The sequence below is a fragment of the Osmerus mordax genome, chromosome 4 (genome assembly GCF_038355195.1).
Source record: "Osmerus mordax isolate fOsmMor3 chromosome 4, fOsmMor3.pri, whole genome shotgun sequence".
NCBI classification, from domain to species: Eukaryota; Metazoa; Chordata; class Actinopteri; order Osmeriformes; family Osmeridae; genus Osmerus; species Osmerus mordax.
Window position 1 is genome coordinate 2,974,441 of NC_090053.1, and position 22,178 is coordinate 2,996,618.

Here is a 22,178-nt window from a genome sequence, read left to right on the forward strand (position 1 = left end):
CGGGAATCGAACTGGCAACCTTCGGATTACTAGCCCGATTCCCTCACCGCTCAGCCACCTGACTCCCTCAGATCTAGATTCTTTCGAAGTCCCCCAGACTCTATTTTAGAATACTAAGTAAAATACTAAAGCTCTTGCACATTTGCTCTGCTCAGAGTGAAATATACACATAGCCTTAATCAGGGGGCCAGTAGTATGGACTCTTTGCAATTTGACTGTCAATGAAATATTAATTCACTTCAATATTTTTAATCATTTTCTGCATCAATGCACGTTGTTCATCTATATGTTTGTGCGAGTCAATTTTGTGATAAAATAGACCGCATTAAATATATAGTATTAAACCAAACATGGGTGCTTCACTTTTCATTGATTTCAAGATTCATAACCACAAGACACGTTACATTTTCTTAAAATGTCATCATCTTGTGATCATTTCATTGAACTATTGAAATAGGATTAGTACCACCATCCGCAGGCAAAAAAGTTAACTTTCCCCAAACACATCACAGATTTATATGTAATATGCAACTCATAGAGCAAATTAATTAAACAAAAATGTGTTAAACAAATTTAATGTTACATTTTTTAAACTACCATCATTTGTTGTCAACAAAGTATATACAGTCAAGCTTCCAACATTATATTCAGTAACCTTCAGAGCTCTTAACCGGTATAGGTACACTATCAGCAGAGGAGGAAGGTCTTAATAACCCCTTCATGTAGTGGGTGAGCTTCAAATCTGACAGTTGTTATCATGCTTGTAGGCATCTTTAGAAACACAGATGTTGTTATGGAGACGGGGAGCGACACAAGTGTACGGTCTCTGAAAAGCCAAGCAAGATCCAAAAGTAATACTGTGTGTATGTATAAACAACAATAATCTCATTATCTCTCCATTCCCATCCCAGTTCCTCCCATTCTGATTATTTTCTATTTCCAATTGAGCAGAATCGCTATTGTTGTCAGTGGAGCTGACAGGGTCCTTGGGGGAGGGCTTGACCTCTGTCCCACACTCTGCCTGATTAAAAAGGCACGCTGTCTTTGGATGACCTCTCGTGATCATGTCTCCTGCCAGGCCCTCCAGGAATGATGGAGCTGTTCTCTTATAGAGCTGCCCACTAGTGCAGAGTCCCTCAGGGGACAACACTAGGCACTTTAAACTTCTTTGAAATCTCAAATTAAATAACACGTTATGTCATATCTACATTATTTGCATAGTTATTGCTATATGTGTGCTGGTGTGCTATGCTTCCGGTGAGGGAGTCACTGCCACAACCTCAGTGTCTCTCCTGGTGATCTTCACGTAGATTCCGTTCTTGGGTCCAAGAGTGGTGAATGACTTCAGTTCCAGAGGAACCTGTAACATATGACATGAAAATAAACAGATTAAGCTTTAAAAAAAAAAAAAAAAAAAGCATGTGAACAAGATTAGAAATAAGACATTTTATTCTCTATCTGTGGAAGTTACACACTAAATACTGGGCTGTCTCCAGGCAAATAGACTTTTGAATAACATCATTAAAACAACGCTCTCAGCTGCCAGTCACTTCCTTTTAGCCAATCGTTAAAGAGGAGTGACAGGAAAGACACGCCCACCTTGGTGTCAGGGCACGCCACAATGTTGAATCGCCTGAAGACATGGACCAGCGACATTTTAATCTCCAACTGGGCCAATCGCATTCCCACACAGCTCCTTGGCCCCGCCCCAAACGGCAGGTAGACAAACGGGTGTCGGTTAGCCTTGGCCTCTGGGGTGAACCTGCGGGAGGGAAAACAGGATGTTCAGTCTGGAACGCAGTGATTACTACGGTACTGGACCTGTTAAATGTAGCTTTTAAAAAGCTTCATGTGTTATCCTCTCTCATAGCGCCATAGCCTCTCTCTCATCATTTGTTCTTGGTGGGATTTAACTGTCTCGTAGAAACAGACACCGCTCCCGACACACTCACCTCTCTGGGATGAACTTGTCAGGTTCGGGCCAGTGTTCGGGGTCGTAGTGGAGGAATCCGGCTGGGATCTCCAGGGTTGCTCCTTTGGGGAGGAACTGTCCATTCACCACGCAGTCCTGGTCCACGTCTCGAGCAAACCTGTGGATAAATGTGGAGGGATGCAGTCAAGAGATGTAGACCCTGTGCAGTGGGTTACCGGGGGCTTGAGGAGAGTGCCAACCTGAATCCTGGAGGGTAGAGCCGCAGGGCTTCACAGATCACCATGTCCAAATACTTCAGCTCCTGGACGTTGGTGTAGTCTGGTGCGTCCTGCAACACCAAACAAAACGTTTTCTTACTGACCCGCTTCTCCAAACTTCGGTTCACAGAGACACGTCATGGTTACAGATCAAGAGGTCGTAGGGTCAAGTCCCTTCTGCACTACGCGTCGCTCTGAGTAAAAACGCCTGCCAAACGAATCCATCCATAGAAATGTGGGAAGCAGTTCACCCAGTTTGTCAGCAGGGGGAAGCAGAGCACCACGTTGATCCGTCTACGGTTGACGTGAGGTGATTTGCACTGGTCGTGGAAGCCAGACAGCTTTCTGTTAGGAAGTGAGTTTAAGATGCTTGTTTGGGATGTCTGTGAGCCAATGGACTCCGGTCCTGCCCTACGGTAGCTGCCACCGAAGCATCCTATTGGTTGGCCCTGCTGTCACTTATCATTGGAAGAGACAGTCCCAGGGGGTATCATATCACCCTTGTTCCTATCTTCCGGCTGCGTTGCCGTGGAGACTGTTCCTCATTGTTATTGGCCCCCTGTCTGGCCCCCCAGTGGTGGAATCAACTCCCCACCTCCATCAGAGACACTGACTGTCTCTCCACCTTCAAGAAAAGGCTCAAGACGCACTTGTTCCGGGAGTACAACGGTACTTAGGAACGGTTCGCTTGACCCGATGTTAGTTTCCTCAAGGATCACAATGACTCTTGCTTAGAGACTTGTTGCTCTTGTGGTTAGTGGTAACTGATTTAAATTTTTTGGTTCTCGCTGTGATATATTGTTTTATTACTGTTGCTTGCTTTTTTTCCACAGGTACACTTGCACTTATAGCTGTTCATGTTGTTTGGTTGTGACTTGTTTAACTACATGCTCTTATGGTTCTTCCCTTTGGCACTTACTTTGGTTGTTCACAATGTGTGCTTCATGTTTTGGCTACTCGCGATGTTTTTTGGCTATCTTGTTGTTATGATCAGTGACCTATGCACTTTGTAAAGCTCTCTCTTGGAAGTCGCTTTGGATAAAAGCGTCTGCTAAATGAATAAATGTAAATGTAATTGTTATTGATGGTGATAGAGGGGTGTGTGCTCAAACAAGAAGTGGCTCCAGGGGACTGTAAACGTTCAAACGCAATGAGGTTCAGCTTGCATTGTCCTCTAACAGCATGAGTCAGTACCTGAGGAAGGGAGAAGGAGACAGAGAGAGAGGAGGGGGGAGAGAGAGGTGGCAGAGGGAGGGGGGAGAGAGAGGGAGAGGGAAGGAGGGAGAAAAGTAGAGAAGGAATCTCTTCTGTCTTACAAAAACAAGGTAAACACAATCGAAGCTGACTCTTCATTTCATAGACTGATCAAATGTAACAGAACTGGATGTAAAGGGCCTCATTTAGTTTGGAGAAAGCTTTCGGTAAAACAACCAGCTATTACCAGCTTCTCCTAAGAAGTTTAACAATCCAGGACATGGATTTGTGCCTTTTCATGCACAAAACGCCAAACTATGAATTTCAATTGAAAAACATAACCCTGAATGTAGCTCTGCATTTCTCTTCCTGTATCACATGGAGCAATTATTCAACAGTTTATTGGTTATGCTAAATGTTACAGTGTTGGGAGCGAATGGATTTTGTTGGAGATCCCAACAGGCAGGCTGATGAGGCAGGCTGCCTCTAGAGGGCAGCAGAGACACAGTGGCTCATGACTGGCACATGCTAGCCTGTGTTAGCATGTCTAGCTATCTATATCATTATGTTTGAATGTTCTAAAGATCCACACAGTTCTTTCATGGGACTAGGGAACCATCATGGGGGAGGTCTGTTCACAGACCCAGTCTGCCTGTAGGGTTCCTCATCAACTACAGCCGTATTGATATTCAGACATCCCAAGTGTCCCGGAAGTTCCGGGAGTTTCCCCGCATTTCAATAGCGGCTCCCTGACGCCCGCAAATGCTGTACAATCTCCCGGAAATCGGGGATTTCGTATTTAGATTGAGCGAGAGACTGTCCAATGGTAATTTCTGTTAGAGAAAGGTGCATATTGCGCGTCCTGATTGCGTCTCGGTGGGGGGTATGTACGTGCTGATTGAGGGGGTACATCATGCGTCCGGATTGCGTCCCGGGGGGGGGGGGGGGGGGGATGTCTGATTACAGCACGGTCTCGAGTGTGGTATTGCTTCTAACAACAGTTCTACAAGTGTCGGATTGCTTCTAACAACAGTTCTCATGAGTGCCATGTCTGAGTTAACAGTGCTAAGCGACACCAATTTATGATTTCTTTGTTTCTTTAGTCATTTATTTAGTTTCGCCAACACTGTGTGGTTCACAACTGTAATTGGAACTGGACTGTTGCCAAGCAACGCAAACATTTTCCTGCTGCATACAAGCGACTAGGTTCTTTGTGTAGCACACATTACCACAGGCCAGCTGCTTATTTATGTTCCTCTCCTGATGAACGTTCATAATTAAACCTGTATGATATTTGTGGAAATATGTTCGTCCTTGCAGTACAAAGTTTCTCACAATCTAAGATAGAAAACATGTTTAATGAAAGCGGAGTGATACATGTATATTTTATGTACCAGAGCTGTCATACTAAATATGAGCACTCATGGAATGCCTCTCATCCAATCAAATGACTTTGGCGGAACTAACCATGTGTATACTGTGAGGAGAGAGATAGGAGAGAGATACTGTACTGATGATGGAGACAAAGTGATAGAGAGAGCGAGCGATGGGGAGAAAGATTGAGAGTGCAATGGAGAGAGATAATGTACTGTAGATGGAGAGATAATGTACTGTAGATGGAGAGAGAGATGGAGCACTGTAGATGGAGAGAGAGAGAGAGAGAGAGAGATGGTGCACTGTAGATGGAGAGAGAGAGATGGTGCACTGTAGATGGAGAGAGAGATGGTGCACTGTAGATGGAGAAAGAGAGAGAGATGGTGCACTGTAGATGGGGAGAGAGAGAGAGAGAGAGAGAGAGATGGTGCACTGTAGATGGAGAGAGAGAGAGATGGTGCACTGTAGATGGAGAGAGAGAGAGATGGTGCACTGTAGATGGAGAGAGAGAGAGAGATGGTGCACTGTAGATGGAGAGAAAGATGGTGCACTGTAGATGGAGAAAGAGAGAGAGATGGTGCACTGTAGATGGAGAGAGAGATGGTGCACTGTAGATGGAGAGAGAGAGAGAGATGGTGCACTGTAGATGGAGAGAGAGAGAGATCTTTAGCTGACCTTCCCACCCCGGCATCCAGATGTCTGCTGAGCATGCTGCCAGCTGCTCTATAAACAGCTTTATCACCCAGGTATCTCTGCTGTGGATCTAATCAAGTCAGCTTGTCAAGCCCACGTAAATCAAGCTCTAGTCGTGTCAGTACTGGCACACACACACCTCCACACACTCACAGGACTGACACGTGTACAGACAGTGCAACTCATCATAGCCCTGTCCTGGTTCTATAACTCTGGGTACCACACACTGTGAGGCCTCTCAATGGGGGCTCTATTCACAGAAGGTCCATCATAGACAGCTTTGTTTAGAGGTGCTGTTCAGAAGGCCGGAGTGTTCTGGATGAGAAGGAGGAGGGAGAGACAGAGAGAGAGGGAGGCAGAGACAAAGAGAGAGAGAGAGAGAGAGGGAGACAGAGAGAGAGAGGGAGACAGAGAGAGAGGGGGGGGACAGAGAGGGAGGGAGACAGAGACAGAGAGAGAGAGAGAGAGACAGAGAACACATGTGTGTCAGACCGAGAAGATAAGCAGCATGGAGAGAGCAGTCCGACACGTTTCCGCAGGGCCACACGCGCTGACGTGGATTTTCTTCATCACAGATAAATCACCCAGTGCAGAACCTTTGTGGAGACTTCCTCCTGGTGTGAGCAAAGGGGAGGGGGTCGTGGTTGACTGCCAGCGAGCACTTTTAGAGCGGATCGGCTCAGCGCTCTGGAGATGAAAGAGAGTTGGACTCCAGACACCCAGATCTCCACCCCCTGCCTTTGATCTGGTCTGTCTGTTGTCTGGTCTGTCTGCCTGCCTGCCCACATGCCTGTCTGCCCTGTCCTGCCTGCCTGCCTGCCCACATGCCTGTCTGCCTGTCTACCTGTCTGCCTGTCTGGCCAGGATATTATCATTCAGGACAGTAGAGATTGGATTTAAGACGGCTATGTTGACGTCTCTATTAAAGCCGTCTTAAGGTACAGGGTGTGCGTGCGTGAGCATGCATGAAGGGAGTGGCTAATGCACAGCGCTCAGTGAGAGCCACAGACACCTGTCCCTCTGAGCCAACACCAGCTGACACCAGACACAGAATGAGATTAGGATGCAACAGCAGCCCTTCTCCCCCTCGGCCTTCCTCTGGATCAGGCTGACACACACACACGTGCACATACACACGCATGCAGGAATTGGGTGCAGTGAACTCCGAGGCATTCTCCATGTCCTGCCTCTCCACAGCAGAGACTGTTCTCACCCGACTGGGGAAAAAACTCCCTTTCTTCTCCCATCCCTCCCATCTCCTTCATCCCCCTCCAGATGACCCATCTCTGCGTCCTTCTCGATCACATGTCACGCCCCCCGTATCTCCCCTCCCTCTCTGTCTCACGTCTCGACAAGTCTTGTCTATAGGGCAGCAGAGCCACAATAGGCACATGGCACATGACATCTAGCTAGAACCTTCTTACACTCAAGCACAATCCCACTGACAACAGAGTTCTATGGTGTTACAGAGGTAGGTATTTATCCCATTATAACACACAGGACACACACACATAATAATATGATTTCCCGTCATTGCGGCGGGTGTGTGACGCCGTAAGCGATGGAGCCAGACAGACACTCACATGTCTGGTGTAGAAGTCATCCACCTCTCTCTGCAGCCTGCGCTGGCAGTCAGGGTGGATGGCCAGCAGGTAGCAGACAAACGCCAGTGTGTTGCTGCTGGTCTCGTACCCGGCCAGCAGGAAGATGAACGCCTGGCCCACAATCTCATCCTCAGTCATCACCCTCTTCTGGCCCTGAGGCCTTCTGGGAGCGTCCTGGCCGCCCTCCTGGGGTGTGTGCGGCAGCTCGTCTGCGTGGTTCACCACGTCGAAGTGTTCCAGGGACACGCACTCCTTGCTGCTCCGCGAGTCCAGCATTAGCTGGAGGAAGTCTCGCCGGCGCTAAACACACACGCACGAATACGAACACACACACATGCACACAATTAGAGGTTTCCCAATACTCATACTGTATTCATGTCCTCATTCCACTCTCTATTTTCTAGATGGTTCCCTGCCCGCAGCAGGGCTGGGGAGATGTGCTCAGAGGGCAGCAGGGCTGGGGAGAGGTGCTCAGGGGGCAGCAGGGCTGGGGAGATGTGCTCAGAGGGCAGCAGGGCTGGGGAGAGGTGCTCAGGGGGCAGCAGGGCTGGGGAGATGTGCTCAGAGGGCAGCAGGGCTGGGGAGATGTGCTCAGAGGGCAGCAGGGCTGGAGAGATGTGCTCAGAGGGCAGCAGGGCTGGAGAGATGTGCTCAGAGGGCAGCAGGGCTGGGGAGATGTGCTCAGAGGGCAGCAGGGCTGGGGAGAGGTGCTCAGAGGGCAGCAGGGCTGGGGAGATGTGCTTAGAGGGCAGCAGGGTTGGGGAGAGGTGCTCAGAGGGCAGCAGGGCTGGGGAGATGTGCTTAGAGGGCAGCAGGGCTGGGGAGATGTGCTCAGAGGGCAGAAGGGCTGGGGAGATGTGCTCAGGGGGCAGCAGGGCTGGGGAGATGTGCTCAGAGGGCAGAAGGGCTGGAGAGATGTGCTCAGGGGGCAGCAGGGCTGGGGAGAGGTGCTCAGAGGGCAGCAGGGCTGGAGAGATGTGCTCAGAGGGCAGCAGGGCTGGGGAGATGTGCTCAGAGGGCAGCAGGGCTGGGGAGATGTGCTCAGGGGGCAGCAGGGCTGGAGAGATGTGCTCAGGGGGCAGCAGGGCTGGGGAGATGTGCTCAGAGGGCAGCAGGGCTGGGGAGATGTGCTCAGGGGGCAGCAGGGCTGGAGAGATGTGCTCAGGGGGCAGCAGGGCTGTGCAGCAGGCCGTCTTACCTGCTCAGGGGGCATCTCCTCTCTCTGTCTGATGATCTTCTGGATGCAGCTGATGAAGAAGCTGTTCATGTCATCCCTCCTCTTGTTGGGGATGAGGTTGGCCAGGGGGGCGATGAGGAACGGGAAGGCAACTACACCCAAAGAGGATTGAGACAGGTTTAGCTCAGTCATTTTGAGAACTTGACTGTGGTCACAGGTTTAAACTCCCACTGTACTGTAAGTCGTTTGGGATAAAAGTGTCTGCTTAATGTCCTCTGTTGCTAGATGTTCACTGGCCAGGGTGTGCTGGTATTCGATTGTTGACATTGCACAGAACATTGACGTGAGTGAACAAAAAGATACAGAGAGTTCTGGAAAGATCGACTCACTGAACACGAACATGATGGGTCTGAAGAAGGAAAAGGAGAAGAACTTCTGGGCGTGGTGGACAAAGGGGTCTTCCGGGTCGTTCTGGGAGTCCACCTGGGTACCGAAGGCTACACTGGCAATCACGTCCATGGTGAAGCAGCCAAAACACCTGGAGTAGCAGAATTGTCAGCACAACAACCACTTACTAACTCATTACTAGTTCTAGAACAATCTACCAGATAGAACTACGAATAAGTACTAGCACAATCTACTGGATTTAAATACTTACTAGTACCAGGTCAATCTACTGGATAGAAAAAATTACCAGTACTACTTACTATAGAGTTAGTAGTTAGGGTGGAATAAGTAAAATAATCTAATTAAGATGTAATTAAAATGTGGTTAGGAGTCAGTATGTAGTTAGTTTGTAGTTAGCGGTTAGTATCAGAATCAGATTAATCGCCAAGTAGTTTTCACAATAAGGAATTTCCTGTGATGGGCAGATGCGTCTAGATGTGTAACGTGAGTCACCTGTGGATGTCGAAGCTCTCCCCTGATTCTGCGTGGACCTCCAGGTTCCTCAGCAAGGACTCTGTGGCTGTGTTGATGAGAGGAACCATCTGAGGGAGACAGACATGTTTATCTCACCTAGCACTGTGTAAAACACTCAGCACACTAATGCTTCTTCAGCTATTTCTAGTCTTTTAATACACTACATTTGTAACAAGCCTCAAAGCACACAGTCTGGGATTTAGATACATTCAATCTTAACATGAGCAGATCTAAACACCAACCACAGCCCCACACAGTGTCTGTTAATCCTGGACCTCAGATACATTTTTAGCTCCTATAAAAAACAATCTGGGTGTGTGTATATGGGTCAGTTTCAACCAATGTTTAAATTGGTGTATGTAAGAGTTCATGTGAGTGATGCAGTAAATCTAGTCCTCAGAACCAGCAAAGGGACATGGCAGATTCATCCCAACACACTTTCTCTTCTGCCACTCTCAACTCCTACCCAATGAAGGTGAGGGGGAGGAGGGAGGAAGGAGGCAGAGAGTGAGGGGAGGGAGAGGGTGAGAGTGAGGGCAAGGATGAGGGTGAGGAGAGACAGGGAGGGAAAGTGTGGGGAGAGTGATGGAGGGAGGGAGGGTGTGGGAGGGAGGGAGGGAGAGGGAACTGAATCAATTAAAAGCCAGTTAGAGGCAGCGGCATTAGAGATGTCGTTACCTAGTTGCCAAGGGAACAGCAGCCAGATGATGATGGATCAAACCAGAACTCATTAATTCATTTATTCATTAAGCTTGGCGAGCACTGTAACAGTGGAGGAAGGGAAGGGTAATCTTCACAGACTACTGGAGAAAGTAAGGAAAAAGACAGATTTACTGGAGAGAGAGAGAGAGAGAGAGAGAGAGAGAGAGAGAGAGAGAGAGAGAGAGAGAGAGAGAGAGGAGAGAGGCCTTGTATCTGTAGAGTCTGTTCCCTGTTCTGTCTTCCTTCACTGGAGCTGTGATCATGGGGAATTTGACATTAACACTGACCATTGATCTCAACACACACACACACACACACACACACACACACACACACAGGCCTGAGAGAACACTAGGAAGGATAGAACAGGTCAAGGAGGTTTCTACCCAGCTGCCAGGGGAGTGCAGCAGAGCGGTGAGGAAGAGAGGGAGGACAGGAGAGGAGAGGAAGAGAGGGAGAGAGGAGGAGAGGGAGGACAGGAGAGGGGGAGAGGAGGAGAGGGAGGACAGGAGAGGAGAGGAGAGAGAAGGAGAGGGAGAGAGGAGGAGAGGGAGAGGGAGAGAGGAGAGGGGGAGAGGAGGAGAGGGGGAGAGGAGAGGAGAGGGGGAGAGGAGGAAAGCAGGACTGAGGGGAGTGGAGTTGGAGGGGGGAGGGGTAGAACAAGGTTTACACACCTCCCTGCCAATCTCATCTCGCCATCTCCTCTTTGTCTTGACACGCTAGACCGCCCAGCAATCAATAAGTGCTGGATCAGATGAGAGATGAGATCCTTACACTAGGGTAGCGACCAGACACCAGACACAGCAGGGGCTGGGGTTGCTGTAGAGATACTGTAGAGCTGAGGCTGGGGCTGGTCAGGGTGGAGGCTGAGAGTGAGGCTGGGGATGGTCAGGGTGGAGGCTGAGAGTGAGGCTGGGGCTGGTCAGGGTGGAGGCTGAGAGTGAGGCTGGGGCTGGTCAGGGTGGAGGCTGAGAGTGAGGCTGGGGATGGTCAGGGTGGAGGCTAAGAGCGAGGCTGGGGATGGTCAGGGTGGAGGCTGAGAGTGAGGCTGGGGATGGTCAGGGTGGAGGCTAAGAGCGAGGCTGGTCAGGGTGGAGGCTGAGAGTGAGGCTGGGGGTGGTCAGGGTGGAGGCTAAGAGCGAGGTTGGGGATGGTCAGGGTGGAGGCTGAGAGTGAGGCTGGGGATGGTCAGGGTGGAGGCTGAGAGTGAGGCTGGGGATGGTCAGGGCGGAGGCTGAGAGTGAGGCTGGGGATGGTCAGGGTGGAGGCTGAGAGTGAGGCTGGGGATGGTCAGGGTGGAGGCTGAGAGTGAGGCTGGGGATGGTCAGGGCGGAGGCTGAGAGTGAGGCTGGGGATGGTCAGGGTGGAGGCTGAGAGTGAGGCTGGGGATGGTCAGGGCGGAGGCTGAGAGTGAGGCTGGGGATGGTCAGGGTGGAGGCTGAGAGTGAGGCTGGGGATGGTCAGGGTGGAGGCTGAGAGTGAGGCTGGGGATGGTCAGGGCGGAGGCTGAGAGTGAGGCTGGGGATGGTCAGGGTGGAGGCTGAGAGTGAGGCTGGGGATGGTCAGGGCGGAGGCTGAGAGTGAGGCTGGGGATGGTCAGGGTGGAGGCTGAGAGTGAGGCTGGGGATGGTCAGGGCGGAGGCTGAGAGCGAGGCTGGTCAGGTGGAGGCTGAGAGTGAGGCTGGGGATGGTCAGGGCGGAGGCTGAGAGCGAGGCTGGGGATGAAGAAGCAGGAGTCAGCTGATTGGATATGACGGGTGCAGTGTCGTCCTCCTCTGCAGAGCAGGGTGACTCTAATGGAAATCTATCCAGCATGACTACACCCTGCTGCCAGCAGGCAGGCAGGCAGGCAGGCAGGCAGGCAGGGGGCACTGGTCAGCCAGACCACGGCTCAGCCAACAGTAGAAGCACCAGCACACACATACAGAGACACTCTCTCTCCATCTCTGTCTTTTCTTTTTCTTTGTGCATCTCTCTGTTTCTCTGTCTCTCTCTCTGTTTCTCTGTCTAGGTCTATATCTCTCTGTTTCTCTGTCTCTGTCTATATCTCTCTGTCTCTCTCTCTGTTTCTCTGTCTCTGTCTATATCTCTCTGTCTATCTCTCTGTTTCTCTCTCTGTTCCTTCTCTCTCTCTCTTCCTCAGGAAACCAAGACGAAAGGGTTGTCACCATCTGCTTGGGTGCAGCAGTCGTGAGTGGCCCCCTCATATCCAGTCAGTATCCAGTCAGGCCAGAGCCAGTCCTGGAGCACTCGTGTGTTTGTCTGTGTGTGTGTTCTGAGCCGGGGGTTTGTGGGTGTGTAAGAGAGTGTGTGAGAGAGAGAGTGTGTGGTGCAGGGGTACGTGTGTGTGTGTGTGGCTGCACTGCTACCAGAGTGTGACATCACACAGTGTCCTGTGATTAGCAAGCCTCCTCTCTCCTCATTAATAAACAGGACGGAGTGTTAAAGATGAATGAAGATAACACACCCCTGCTCACACACACACACACACACCCCTGCACACACACACACACACACACACCCCTGCTCACACACACACACTCCACTGCTCACACACACCCCTGATTCACACACACCATCCAGAATCAGAACACACAAGCACGAACACACACACACACAATTCAACCTTACTGCACCAGACAAACATGTTTGCCTGGTGGATTTACTTCTCATTTAGTTCAGTTCCCAGGCTGGGTCTTTTCCCCTGCTATTTTAACTGTCTGATTCACGGCCTTACATTTCCACTACCGCCTGCTCTCAACCCGGGGCAAATCAAGGTGTGCATGTACACATACACACACACACTCGTCGGTTACTATACATGATATAAGAACCGGAGCAGAGCTGGATCCAATCACCTCTGTAGAGGGAGGGGGAGTTTGTGTGTGTTTTTGAGTGTGTGTGTTCTTGAGTGTGTTTGTTTTTGAGTGTGTGTGTTCTTGAGTGTGTGTGTGTATGTTTGACCTCATGGTATAATGCTGGTGGTGTCTGTAGTTGCCAAGGAGACTTCTCAGCATAGCCCTAATCACCATGAAGCATCCAACAGCTAAATGATTACCTCTTTCTGTATCACAGCCATGATAATTACACCAGGAGTGTGTGCGTGCATGAGCAGGTGTGTGTGAGCAGGTGTGTCCGTGTCCGTGGTGTGTGTGAGCAGGTGTGTGTGAGCAGGTGTGTGTGAGCAGGTGTGTGCGTGAGCAGGTGTGTGTGAGCAGGTGTGTGTGAGCAGGTGTGTGTGTGAGCAGGTGTGTGTGAGCAGGTGTGTGCGTGAGCAGGTGTGCGTGAGCAGGTGTGTGTGAGCAGGTGTGCGTGAGCAGGTGTGTGTGAGCAGGTGTGTGTGAGCAGGTGTGTGTGTGAGCTCCCCCCTCACCTCTCTCATCTTGGCAGAGCTGAAGGAGGGGGTGAGGACACTGCGAACCCTCTTCCAGTGTTCGTTCTTCAGCATCAGCAGACAGTCGCTCATGGGCTTGGTGGCAGAGCGGATGGTCTGGGGACGGACACACACACACACACACACAGGGTTGGGTACCGAACTTGGTACAAATTGTATCGGTCCTACCAAATACCCATTCACGTCAAATCAAAGGGTGCCAGATTTTGGTGCCTGTGAGTACATCTTGGTGAGAGTAGAGAGAGAGAGACTACGAGAGCAGATGTGAAGGCTACCCAACCCTGCACACACACACACACACGATGAGATCACGGTATTTGTGGCAGTGCTGAAAGTGTACAGACAAGAGGAGAAGGAAAGGTGGGGAGTGTCTGTTTGCACAAACACATCTGACGAGTCGTTAAACATTTCCCAGAGTATTGATTTGACCTGGCGTCCTCCATCCCCCCTCTGAGATGTCCCTGACACACACAAACCCCCAGCCAGCATGGAGGACGATGATGAAAGCAGCTGACCCCTGACCCCTGCTCTGATACATGTGTCAGACCATCATTAAATATAAACTCACTGCCCTGGACAGACATGGCTAGCTCTGCTCTCCCTCTCTCCCTCCTTTTTCTCTCTCCCTCCCTTTCTCCCTCCTTTTTATCTCTCTCTCCCTTTTCTTCTGCTTCGCCTTCCCCCTCCCTTCCCCCCCTCCTCTCCTCCCCCTCCCCTCCCTTCCCCCTCTCCTCTACTCTCCTCTACTCCCCTCCGTTCCCCCTCTCCTCTCCTCCCCCTCTCCTCTCCTCCCCTCCCCCTCCCCCTCCCCTCCCCTCCCCTCCCCTCCCCTCCCCTCCCCTCCCCTCCCTTCCCCCCCTCCTCTCCTCTCCTCTCCCCCCCCTCCTCCTCTCCTCTCCTCTCCATCCTCATCCCACAAGCCTCCTGTAAAGCAGAAGAGCAGAATAATCCCTTCTCAACTCCTGGGATTGAAACCCGGAGGCTGCCTTCAGGGTAAACTGACAACGGTGACAATGCTCTGCCAGCTGGAGTGTTGTCATGGATTCATTGAGGAGCAGGTGATCCTGGCCTGGTCAGGTGATCCTGGCCTGGTCAGGTGATCCTGGCCTGGTCAGGTGATCCTGCCCTGGTCAGGTGATCCTGGCCTGGTCAGGTGATCCTGCCCTGGTCAGGTGATCCTGCCCTGGTCAGGTGACCCTGACCTGGTCAGCGGCTGGTGGAGTCAGAGTCCTGTCTGAGGGTCCAACTGAAAACATGGATGTTTTCTCCAGGGTATTTGTCCTAATCTGTTGCTGTGTACTTTCTGTGTTTGGACTGCTTGATGCTTTTTACTTTCAGTGTTTCCCATGTTTTTGTACAGTGTTACCGTTGTAAGGCATCCTTGAGCTCAGGAAAGGCGCTGTACAGATTCTTATTTATGTATTATTATTAACTCCTCCTGAGCCAATCCAAGGTTATCTTCATCCTGTGCCCTGCTATCCCTGAGGAGGTGTTGAACGCACACACACCTTTCTGTTCTCTTTCCCAAATAATCTCCACAGTCCAAATCTGACGTCAATGCACAGAAACTCTGGACAATGTTCACGATGATACAATCATATATCAAGGTTTAGGCTTTTAATCAACATGGAGAACATGTTGAGTGAGTGAGTGAGTGTGAGTGAGTGAGTGAATGTGAGTGTGAGTGAGTGAGTGAGTGTGAGTGAGTGAGTACTCACCATTCTGTTGGGGAAGCTGGTGAACTGCTTCACCATGATCTCTTTCAGCATGTCAGGATCTGCAACAACCACCACTGCCCTCCTCCCTAGGTAGTACCTGACACACACACACACACACACACACACACACACGTGCAGTATGGCTGGAATTAATAAATGACAGGATGTCGATTAAACAAGGTGGCTGAAGTCCAGCAGTAGAACTCTTACAGGCTTTTAGTCCACACACACACACACACACTAACACACAAACATACACTAAAAAAACTATAGCAGACCAACATCCTTGTCAACATGCCACTGTCTCAAATCCCCAAGGTGACCAGGTAGAGGATGCCCTGCCTCTCTCTGGAGCTGTCTCCATAACTGCCTCTTTTAATGAGGATCAATTTCAGACAGAGAGGAGAAAAGAGAAATGTGTGTGGTTAATTGGACAGTTTTATTAAGCAGTGATAATTGGATAGGAAATCTTGCAGGCAAGGATGAAAATAAGAAAAAAAGATTTAGAGCCTGTTTTACATGGGAGCACCAACATGGTACACACACCCACAAACACACATGCACAGACACACACATTAACACACACACCATTTGACCAACCAGTGGATATGATGTACATTCTATAAACAGTGTAAAGTTATAATGCAGTTTAGCATGAATTGTGTTCTGCAGCCAGTCAGCTTTCAAATAGATAATCCTAATTATTATACAGACATGGGATGTTTTCGTGATGGATTTTACTGTCAGAGAGAGAAAGAGAGAAACTTTGAAATATTTAAAAACTGCTGAGTACTTCTGACGTTGATACCAAGAGCAGACAGAAGTTCAATAAAAGAACCATGAACCTTTCTCTTCTATTTCCTGATTCTCCCTCTCTCTCCCTGTCCCTCCATCTCTCCATCTCTCTCTATCCCTCTCTCTATCCCTCACTCTCTCACACACACCCTCCCTCTCTCTCTCTTCCCCTCCCTCTCTTCCTATCTCTCTCCCCCTCCCTCTCTTCTTTTGAGAGCTACTGGAGTCCTCCAGTGAGGTCTAGTAATGTGTTCTGGCAGATATCCCTGCATTCTGACTTACTCTGCTTTTCCGGTCTTGGCACAAAATCCAAGCCATGGCAAACCCAATTTGCCTCGCTCTACTCCTCACCCCCCTCTTTCAACCTCTTTCCTCTTCTTTCCCTCTCTGTCCTTCCATTTCCCCCTCTGCACGGGGATGCCTGCTCTCTTTGAAGTGTTCTTAAGAGAGAGAGAGAGAGAGAGAGAGTGGAGAGAGAGAGATCAGTCTTCCTTTTATAAGCTGCCTCATATATCATACCACAGCTAACCTGGTAGAACATCATTTTGTGTCTGTGTCTCTATGTGCCAACCTGCCTGTCTATCTGCCAGCCAACCTGCCTGTCTATCTGCCAGCCAGCCTGCCTGTCTATCTGCCTGCCTGTTCATCTGCCTGCCTGTCTATCTGCCAGCCAGCCTGCCTGTCTATCTGCTTGCCTGTCCATCTGCCTGCCTGTCTATCTGCCAGCCAGCCAGCCTGCCTGTCTATCTGCCTGCCTGTCTATCTGCCTGCCTGTCTACCTGCCTGCCTGTCTATCTGCCTATCATCAGGTACAGTACACAGATGGCTTCACTCAGCATACAGCTCATCTGCATGCACACCGTGCCACACCGAGCATGCACACCAGTACACACAACCCGAGAGCACCCAGCACCAGGCCCCTGCAGAGTGGAGGCGTGGACACAGCTGTGGGTCACTTACCCACACACCCTGCCGTACTTGTTCACCAGCTCCGTGTGGCAACCGAAGAACCCCTGAAACACAAGCAGCAGACATGTGAGGCGCCTGCCTCCTCCTCCAATCAAAACGTGTGTCTGACGGACATGTGATCGATTGCTACCGTCCAATGTCCCTGGTACAGACAGCAGCTCTGGGGACACAGCCTGTCGCAAACTGACAGCTCGATTGATCTGGCTCACGTGTTGTGGCGGTATAAAGCCTATTTGCATGGGTATGTAAGAGCTGAGTGTGTGTATGTGTGTGCGCTATAGTTGACAGCTTAATGAAGGAGCTATCGCAACTTCACGATCCACTTTGATCCATGACTGTTAGAAGAAGGTATTATGGGAAAGTGCATATTTCCATCAATTGTACCTCCTCTCAACCATTTACCAGGAAGTACATATTTTATATCCTGTCCAGGCAGCCCCAGCATCTCCACACACTATCTAATCCAAAACTGCCCAGCTTCCCTCCTGCTCCATCGACAGGATTGTATTGATCCACTCCAACAGCTGCAGCTCAAGACCTGAGCTTCATTCATCACTGCAGCCCACACTGGCCCCTCCGAGGAGTTGAACCTGTGACCTCGTGATCTGCAGCCAAATGCTCTACCTGTGAACCAAATCCACCCCCTCTGAAGCTCCACTAAGAAGCACTAGGTTTCAACACAAGAGCAGATCTTATGAAACTGCTGTATTCTCTGCTCCAAGGCATGACAAGGAACAGGAGCTGTTGCAATATACAGTAGGTCTAACATCCGCCAGTCAGCCAGCCAACCAGCCAGCTAGCAGCCAGCCAGGTCCAGCCTGTCAACCAGGCCAGCCAGCAAGCCAGGAAGCCCACATCTAATAACTGCTGCTCTCACCACCACAAAGAGATCGTGAGCTGAATACATCACAGCTGACTTCCTCCACTGGACCGGGATTCACACACAAATGCAGACACACACCCCACACACGCACACACACACACACACACACACACACCTATCACACGCACACACAACATACACCTATCACACACACACACACACACACACACATACACCTATCACACGCACGCACACTCACACCAGACCACACTCACACATACACCTGTCACACACACGCACACTCTCACACACACACACACCTATCACACACACCACACTCACACCAGACCAGACCACACAGTTTAAGTGTCTCCTGCAGCCTGCCACTAGGTGTCAGTGGAGAGTCCAGCTGTAGCTCCAGGGCTGGAGAAAGCAGTGGCTGCCTCCCAGAGCCCTCTGAAAGGTCATGCTGGTGGTGCAGAGCACAGGGCAGCACTGGGCATACGCAGCCTGGATATATTTAGGTCGCATTAAGGCTCTTTAATCACTTTAGTTTATTGGAAGAAGCCTGGCTTCTGTCTTTCTTTTAGGCTATTGCAGGTTGGTTAGTTGGTTGGTTGAATACGGTAGCTAGCAGGCTGGTTAGCTGGCTGGAAGGCTGGCCTGCTAGCTGGCTGATTGTAGGGCTGAATAGCTTGCTGGCTGAATAGCTGTTGTTGGCTCACAAAGAGGGGTTTGTCTACTGAGGTGCTGGGAGCGCACTTAGGGTTGTTGATATGCAAGACGACAGACTGGACCACAATCCGCCTGCTTGGACTTAATCAAGCAGCAGCACCCTGGTCTCCTTCCTCCTGCCATCAGCATTCCTGGAGACTGTGCCCCTCCGAGGGGCTCCCAGGGCCCCATCCAGCACCCCCTTCTAAGCCCTGCACAAGCCAAGCCCAGAGAGCCTTCTTCTGGAACACTCTCTCCTTTTCCTGACTTGCATCTCTGTGACTGTGTCTCTTTCCCCCAGACCTCCCAAGCTCTGCTCGTAGACTTTGCTGCGTTCTATAGACATGTCTCTTCTCAGGAACACTGCGCTGTGTTTTTGAAGTTTGTCCTACCAGAGTTCCCCTTAGAGAGGTGGCAGACGCTGGAAGTGTGTGTGAGTATGCAGCCGTCAGAGAAACTCCCCTGTTCACCAACCACCCTCTGATAACCACACACACACACACACACACACACACACACAAGCATACAACCACACACACACACACACACACACTAGCATACAACCACACACACACACAAGCATACAACCACACACACACACAAACATACACACCCCAGTGAACAATGCATGCACACACACAAGTACACACACAAGTACACACACACACACACACAAGTACACACACACACACATAGGCGGTGATGTCCTCTGGTGCAGCTTGACCTTGGCATCACAGACAGGGCTGGTGAGGGCGGAGGGCGGACCATGTCATTAACCCTGCAGGGGCCTGGCTCCCTATAGGTGGTTGGGAGTCAGGTGGCTGAGCGGTGAGGGAATCGGGCTAGTAATCCGAAGGTTGCCAGTTCGATTCCCGGTCAAGCCAACTGACGTTGTGTCCTTGGGCAAGGCACTTCACCCTACTTGCCTCGGGGGAATGTCCCTGTACTTACTGTAAGTCGCTCTGGATAAGAGCGTCTGCTAAATGACTAAATGTAAATGTAAATGTCTATAGAGGGACTAGAGCTGTGTGTCTCGCTGTGTCGTGTTGGGCTGCGGGGGGCGCTGTTTTACTGCTGCAAAACCCCCGCGCACCAACTCACACACACATACTGCGCACACACACACACACACACACACACACACACACACACACACACACACACACACACACACACACACACACACACACACACACACACACACACACACACACACACACACACACACACACACACACACACACACACAGCTCTTATCCAGGGACATTCCCCCGTGGCAAGTAGGGTGAAGTGTCTTGCCCAAGGACACAACGTCAGTTGGCATGACCGGGAATCGAACTGGCAACCTTCGGATTACTAGCCCGCTTCCCTCACCGCTCAGCCACCTGACTCCCTAGCTTTAGACACCAAAGCGCACACACACACACACGAGCTGGTGAAGGCGAGGGAGCCTGTCCCAGCCTCAGACGCAGTGTCATTATGCAAGGCAGGGCAGCATGCATACTGAAACACACAAAGCCGCTCAGATTGCAGGGCTTAGAGGGAGAGCTAGCCCATCTTGCTCTACCTCTCCTCAAATCTTACGTTCCTCCTCTGCAAATAGGGAGTTTTATTTAAAGGTATATCTTTGTTCAAAGCCGATGGATTGCTTTTCATATTGTTCGAGTGAGATGGGTGAAGGCTAAGGTGATCTGGCGGAACAGGTCGATGAGAACTGAAGGCTGGGAAATAAAAAACTAATTAAATTGAACCCCCGCCCACCATTGCCCCATTCCTCCTTTTACATATTCATCATAAAAAAGTAATGCAATTATCAATAAGGCTAATCTGTTTGACGATCACATGGTATCAAAAGTCATTACTGGTGAGTTGTCTTTAATGAACTAATCTAATGAAGTGCAGCTAGCTTAGGGGCGGGTGTGTGTCGTGGGTGTGTGTGTGTGTGTGTGCCAGTGTGTGTGTTCAACATGGATAAGCCTTTTCAAGGACAAAGAAAGAAGGTGGGTGTTCCTGCGGAGACAATGCACCTCCACTCCAGCGGTCCTGTGAACATGAGAACACATGGGCCTGCCCGCACCCTGGGACACGCCCGCACCCTGGGACACGCTCGCACCCTGGGACACGCTCGCACCCTGGGACACGCTCGCACCCTGGGACACGCCCGCACCCTGGGACACGCTCGCACCCTGGGACACGCCCGCACCCTGGGACACGCCAGCACCCTGGGACACGCCCGCACCCTGGGACACGCTCGCACCCTGGGACACGCTCGCACCCTGGGACACGCCAGCACCCTGGGACACGCCCGCACCCTGGGACACGCCCGCACCCTGGGACACGCCAGCACCCTGGGACACGCCAGCACCCTGGGACACGCTCGCTACCCTGGGACACGCTCGCACCCTGGGACACGCTCGCACCCTGGGACACGCTCGCACCCTGGGACACGCCAGCACCCTGGGACACGCCCGCACCCTGGGACACGCCAGCACCCTGGGACACGCCCGCACCCTGGGACACGCTGGGACACGCTCGCACCCTGGGACACGCTCGCACCCTGGGACACGCTGGGACACGCTCGCACCCTGGGACACGCTCGCACCCTGGGACACGCTCGCACCCTGGGACACGCTCGCACCCTGGGACACGCCAGCACCCTGGGACACGCCCGCACCCTGGGACACGCCCGCACCCTGGGACACGCCAGCACCCTGGGACACGCCCGCACCCTGGGACACGCTCGCACCCTGGGACACGCTCGCACCCTGGGACACGCCAGCACCCTGGGACACGCCCGCACCCTGGGACACGCCCGCACCCTGGGACACGCCAGCACCCTGGGACACGCCAGCACCCTGGGACACGCTGGGACAGACGTGCTGGACTCGGCACACAGGCTTCCTACCTGGCGAAACAGGAACATGTTCCCGAAGAATGGCGATGGCTTGGGATGTCCGATTCCACAGCGAGCCAGAACAGAGTAGGGGTAGACCGAGTACCTGGAGAGAGAGGGAGGAGGAGAGGGAGAGAGAGAGGGAGAGGAGAGGGAGAGGAGAGGGAGAGAGAGAGGGAGGAGAGGGAGAGAGAGGGGGAGGAGAGGGAGAGAGAGGGAGAGAGAGGGAGAGGGAGGGGGGGGGAGGAGAGGGAGAGAGAGGGGGAGGAGAGGGAGAGGAGAGAGAGAGAGAGAGGGGGAGGAGAGGGAGGGAAGAGAGGGAGGGAGAAGTGGATATGAGCGAAAGAGAAGAAGGGGGAGAGAGGGGAAAAAGGTGAGAGAGTGGAAAAAAGAAAGTGTGGGAGAGAGTAAACATACCGTGGTGAGTAATGATTAGAAAGGCAGTTGGGTGTAGGTAAAACTACACGAACCCTATGGTGAGATTACTGTGTCTAATCTGAGTGATACACTGCCCAGGCAGGTCCTCACACAAGCACACAACATCATGACACCAGAGGATTTATTCACTGGGTGAATGTGAAAACTCCCAGAGACTCCCGAAGCCATGCATTATTCATCTGCTGTTCTGCTGACGCGCCACTTCTGGGTTAGGGGAGGATACTGGGGCGGAATGCAGAGGGGCATTGTGGGATACGACGGGACGTGATTCGGTCATACTGTTGTCTGCTGTGGCCTTGCTGGTGAAGTCCTCCGAGAACAGCTGGGACTGAGCAAGCGTGTGTGTGGTGTGTGTATGCGGTGTTTAGAGAAAGCGCAAGTGTGTGTGTGTTTGTGTGTTTGTGTGAATGTGCATCCCAAGCCTGGCAGGAAGTGAGGGCCGTTCTCAAAGCTGCCCACCCGGGCCACCTCAGTCAGCTCCCTCTAGACATGAGTGCAGAATGACACACTTCCTGTTCCCTTTCAACCTTTTGTGATGTCTGATGAAAACGGACAAACTGCACGAGCAAGCAGAAAAAC

The 22,178-nt window shown here is 51.4% G+C and overlaps 1 protein-coding gene across 1 annotated transcript; it reads right to left on the reverse strand.

Annotated features, from left to right (window-relative positions):
• Positions 1–241: 241 nt before the first annotated feature.
• tbxas1 (thromboxane A synthase 1 (platelet)) lies at positions 242–21,267 on the reverse strand (the record flags this gene model as incomplete). Its single annotated transcript, XM_067234651.1, is given in 12 exon segments — positions 242–1,360; positions 1,600–1,762; positions 1,953–2,090; positions 2,173–2,261; positions 7,035–7,355; positions 8,254–8,384; positions 8,622–8,770; positions 9,133–9,221; positions 13,229–13,345; positions 14,968–15,064; positions 16,723–16,775; positions 21,174–21,267. Coding segments are annotated over 12 exon segments (1,555 nt in total), but the record flags the coding sequence as incomplete, so codon positions are not given.
• Between the last annotated feature and the right edge of the window lie 911 nt (positions 21,268–22,178).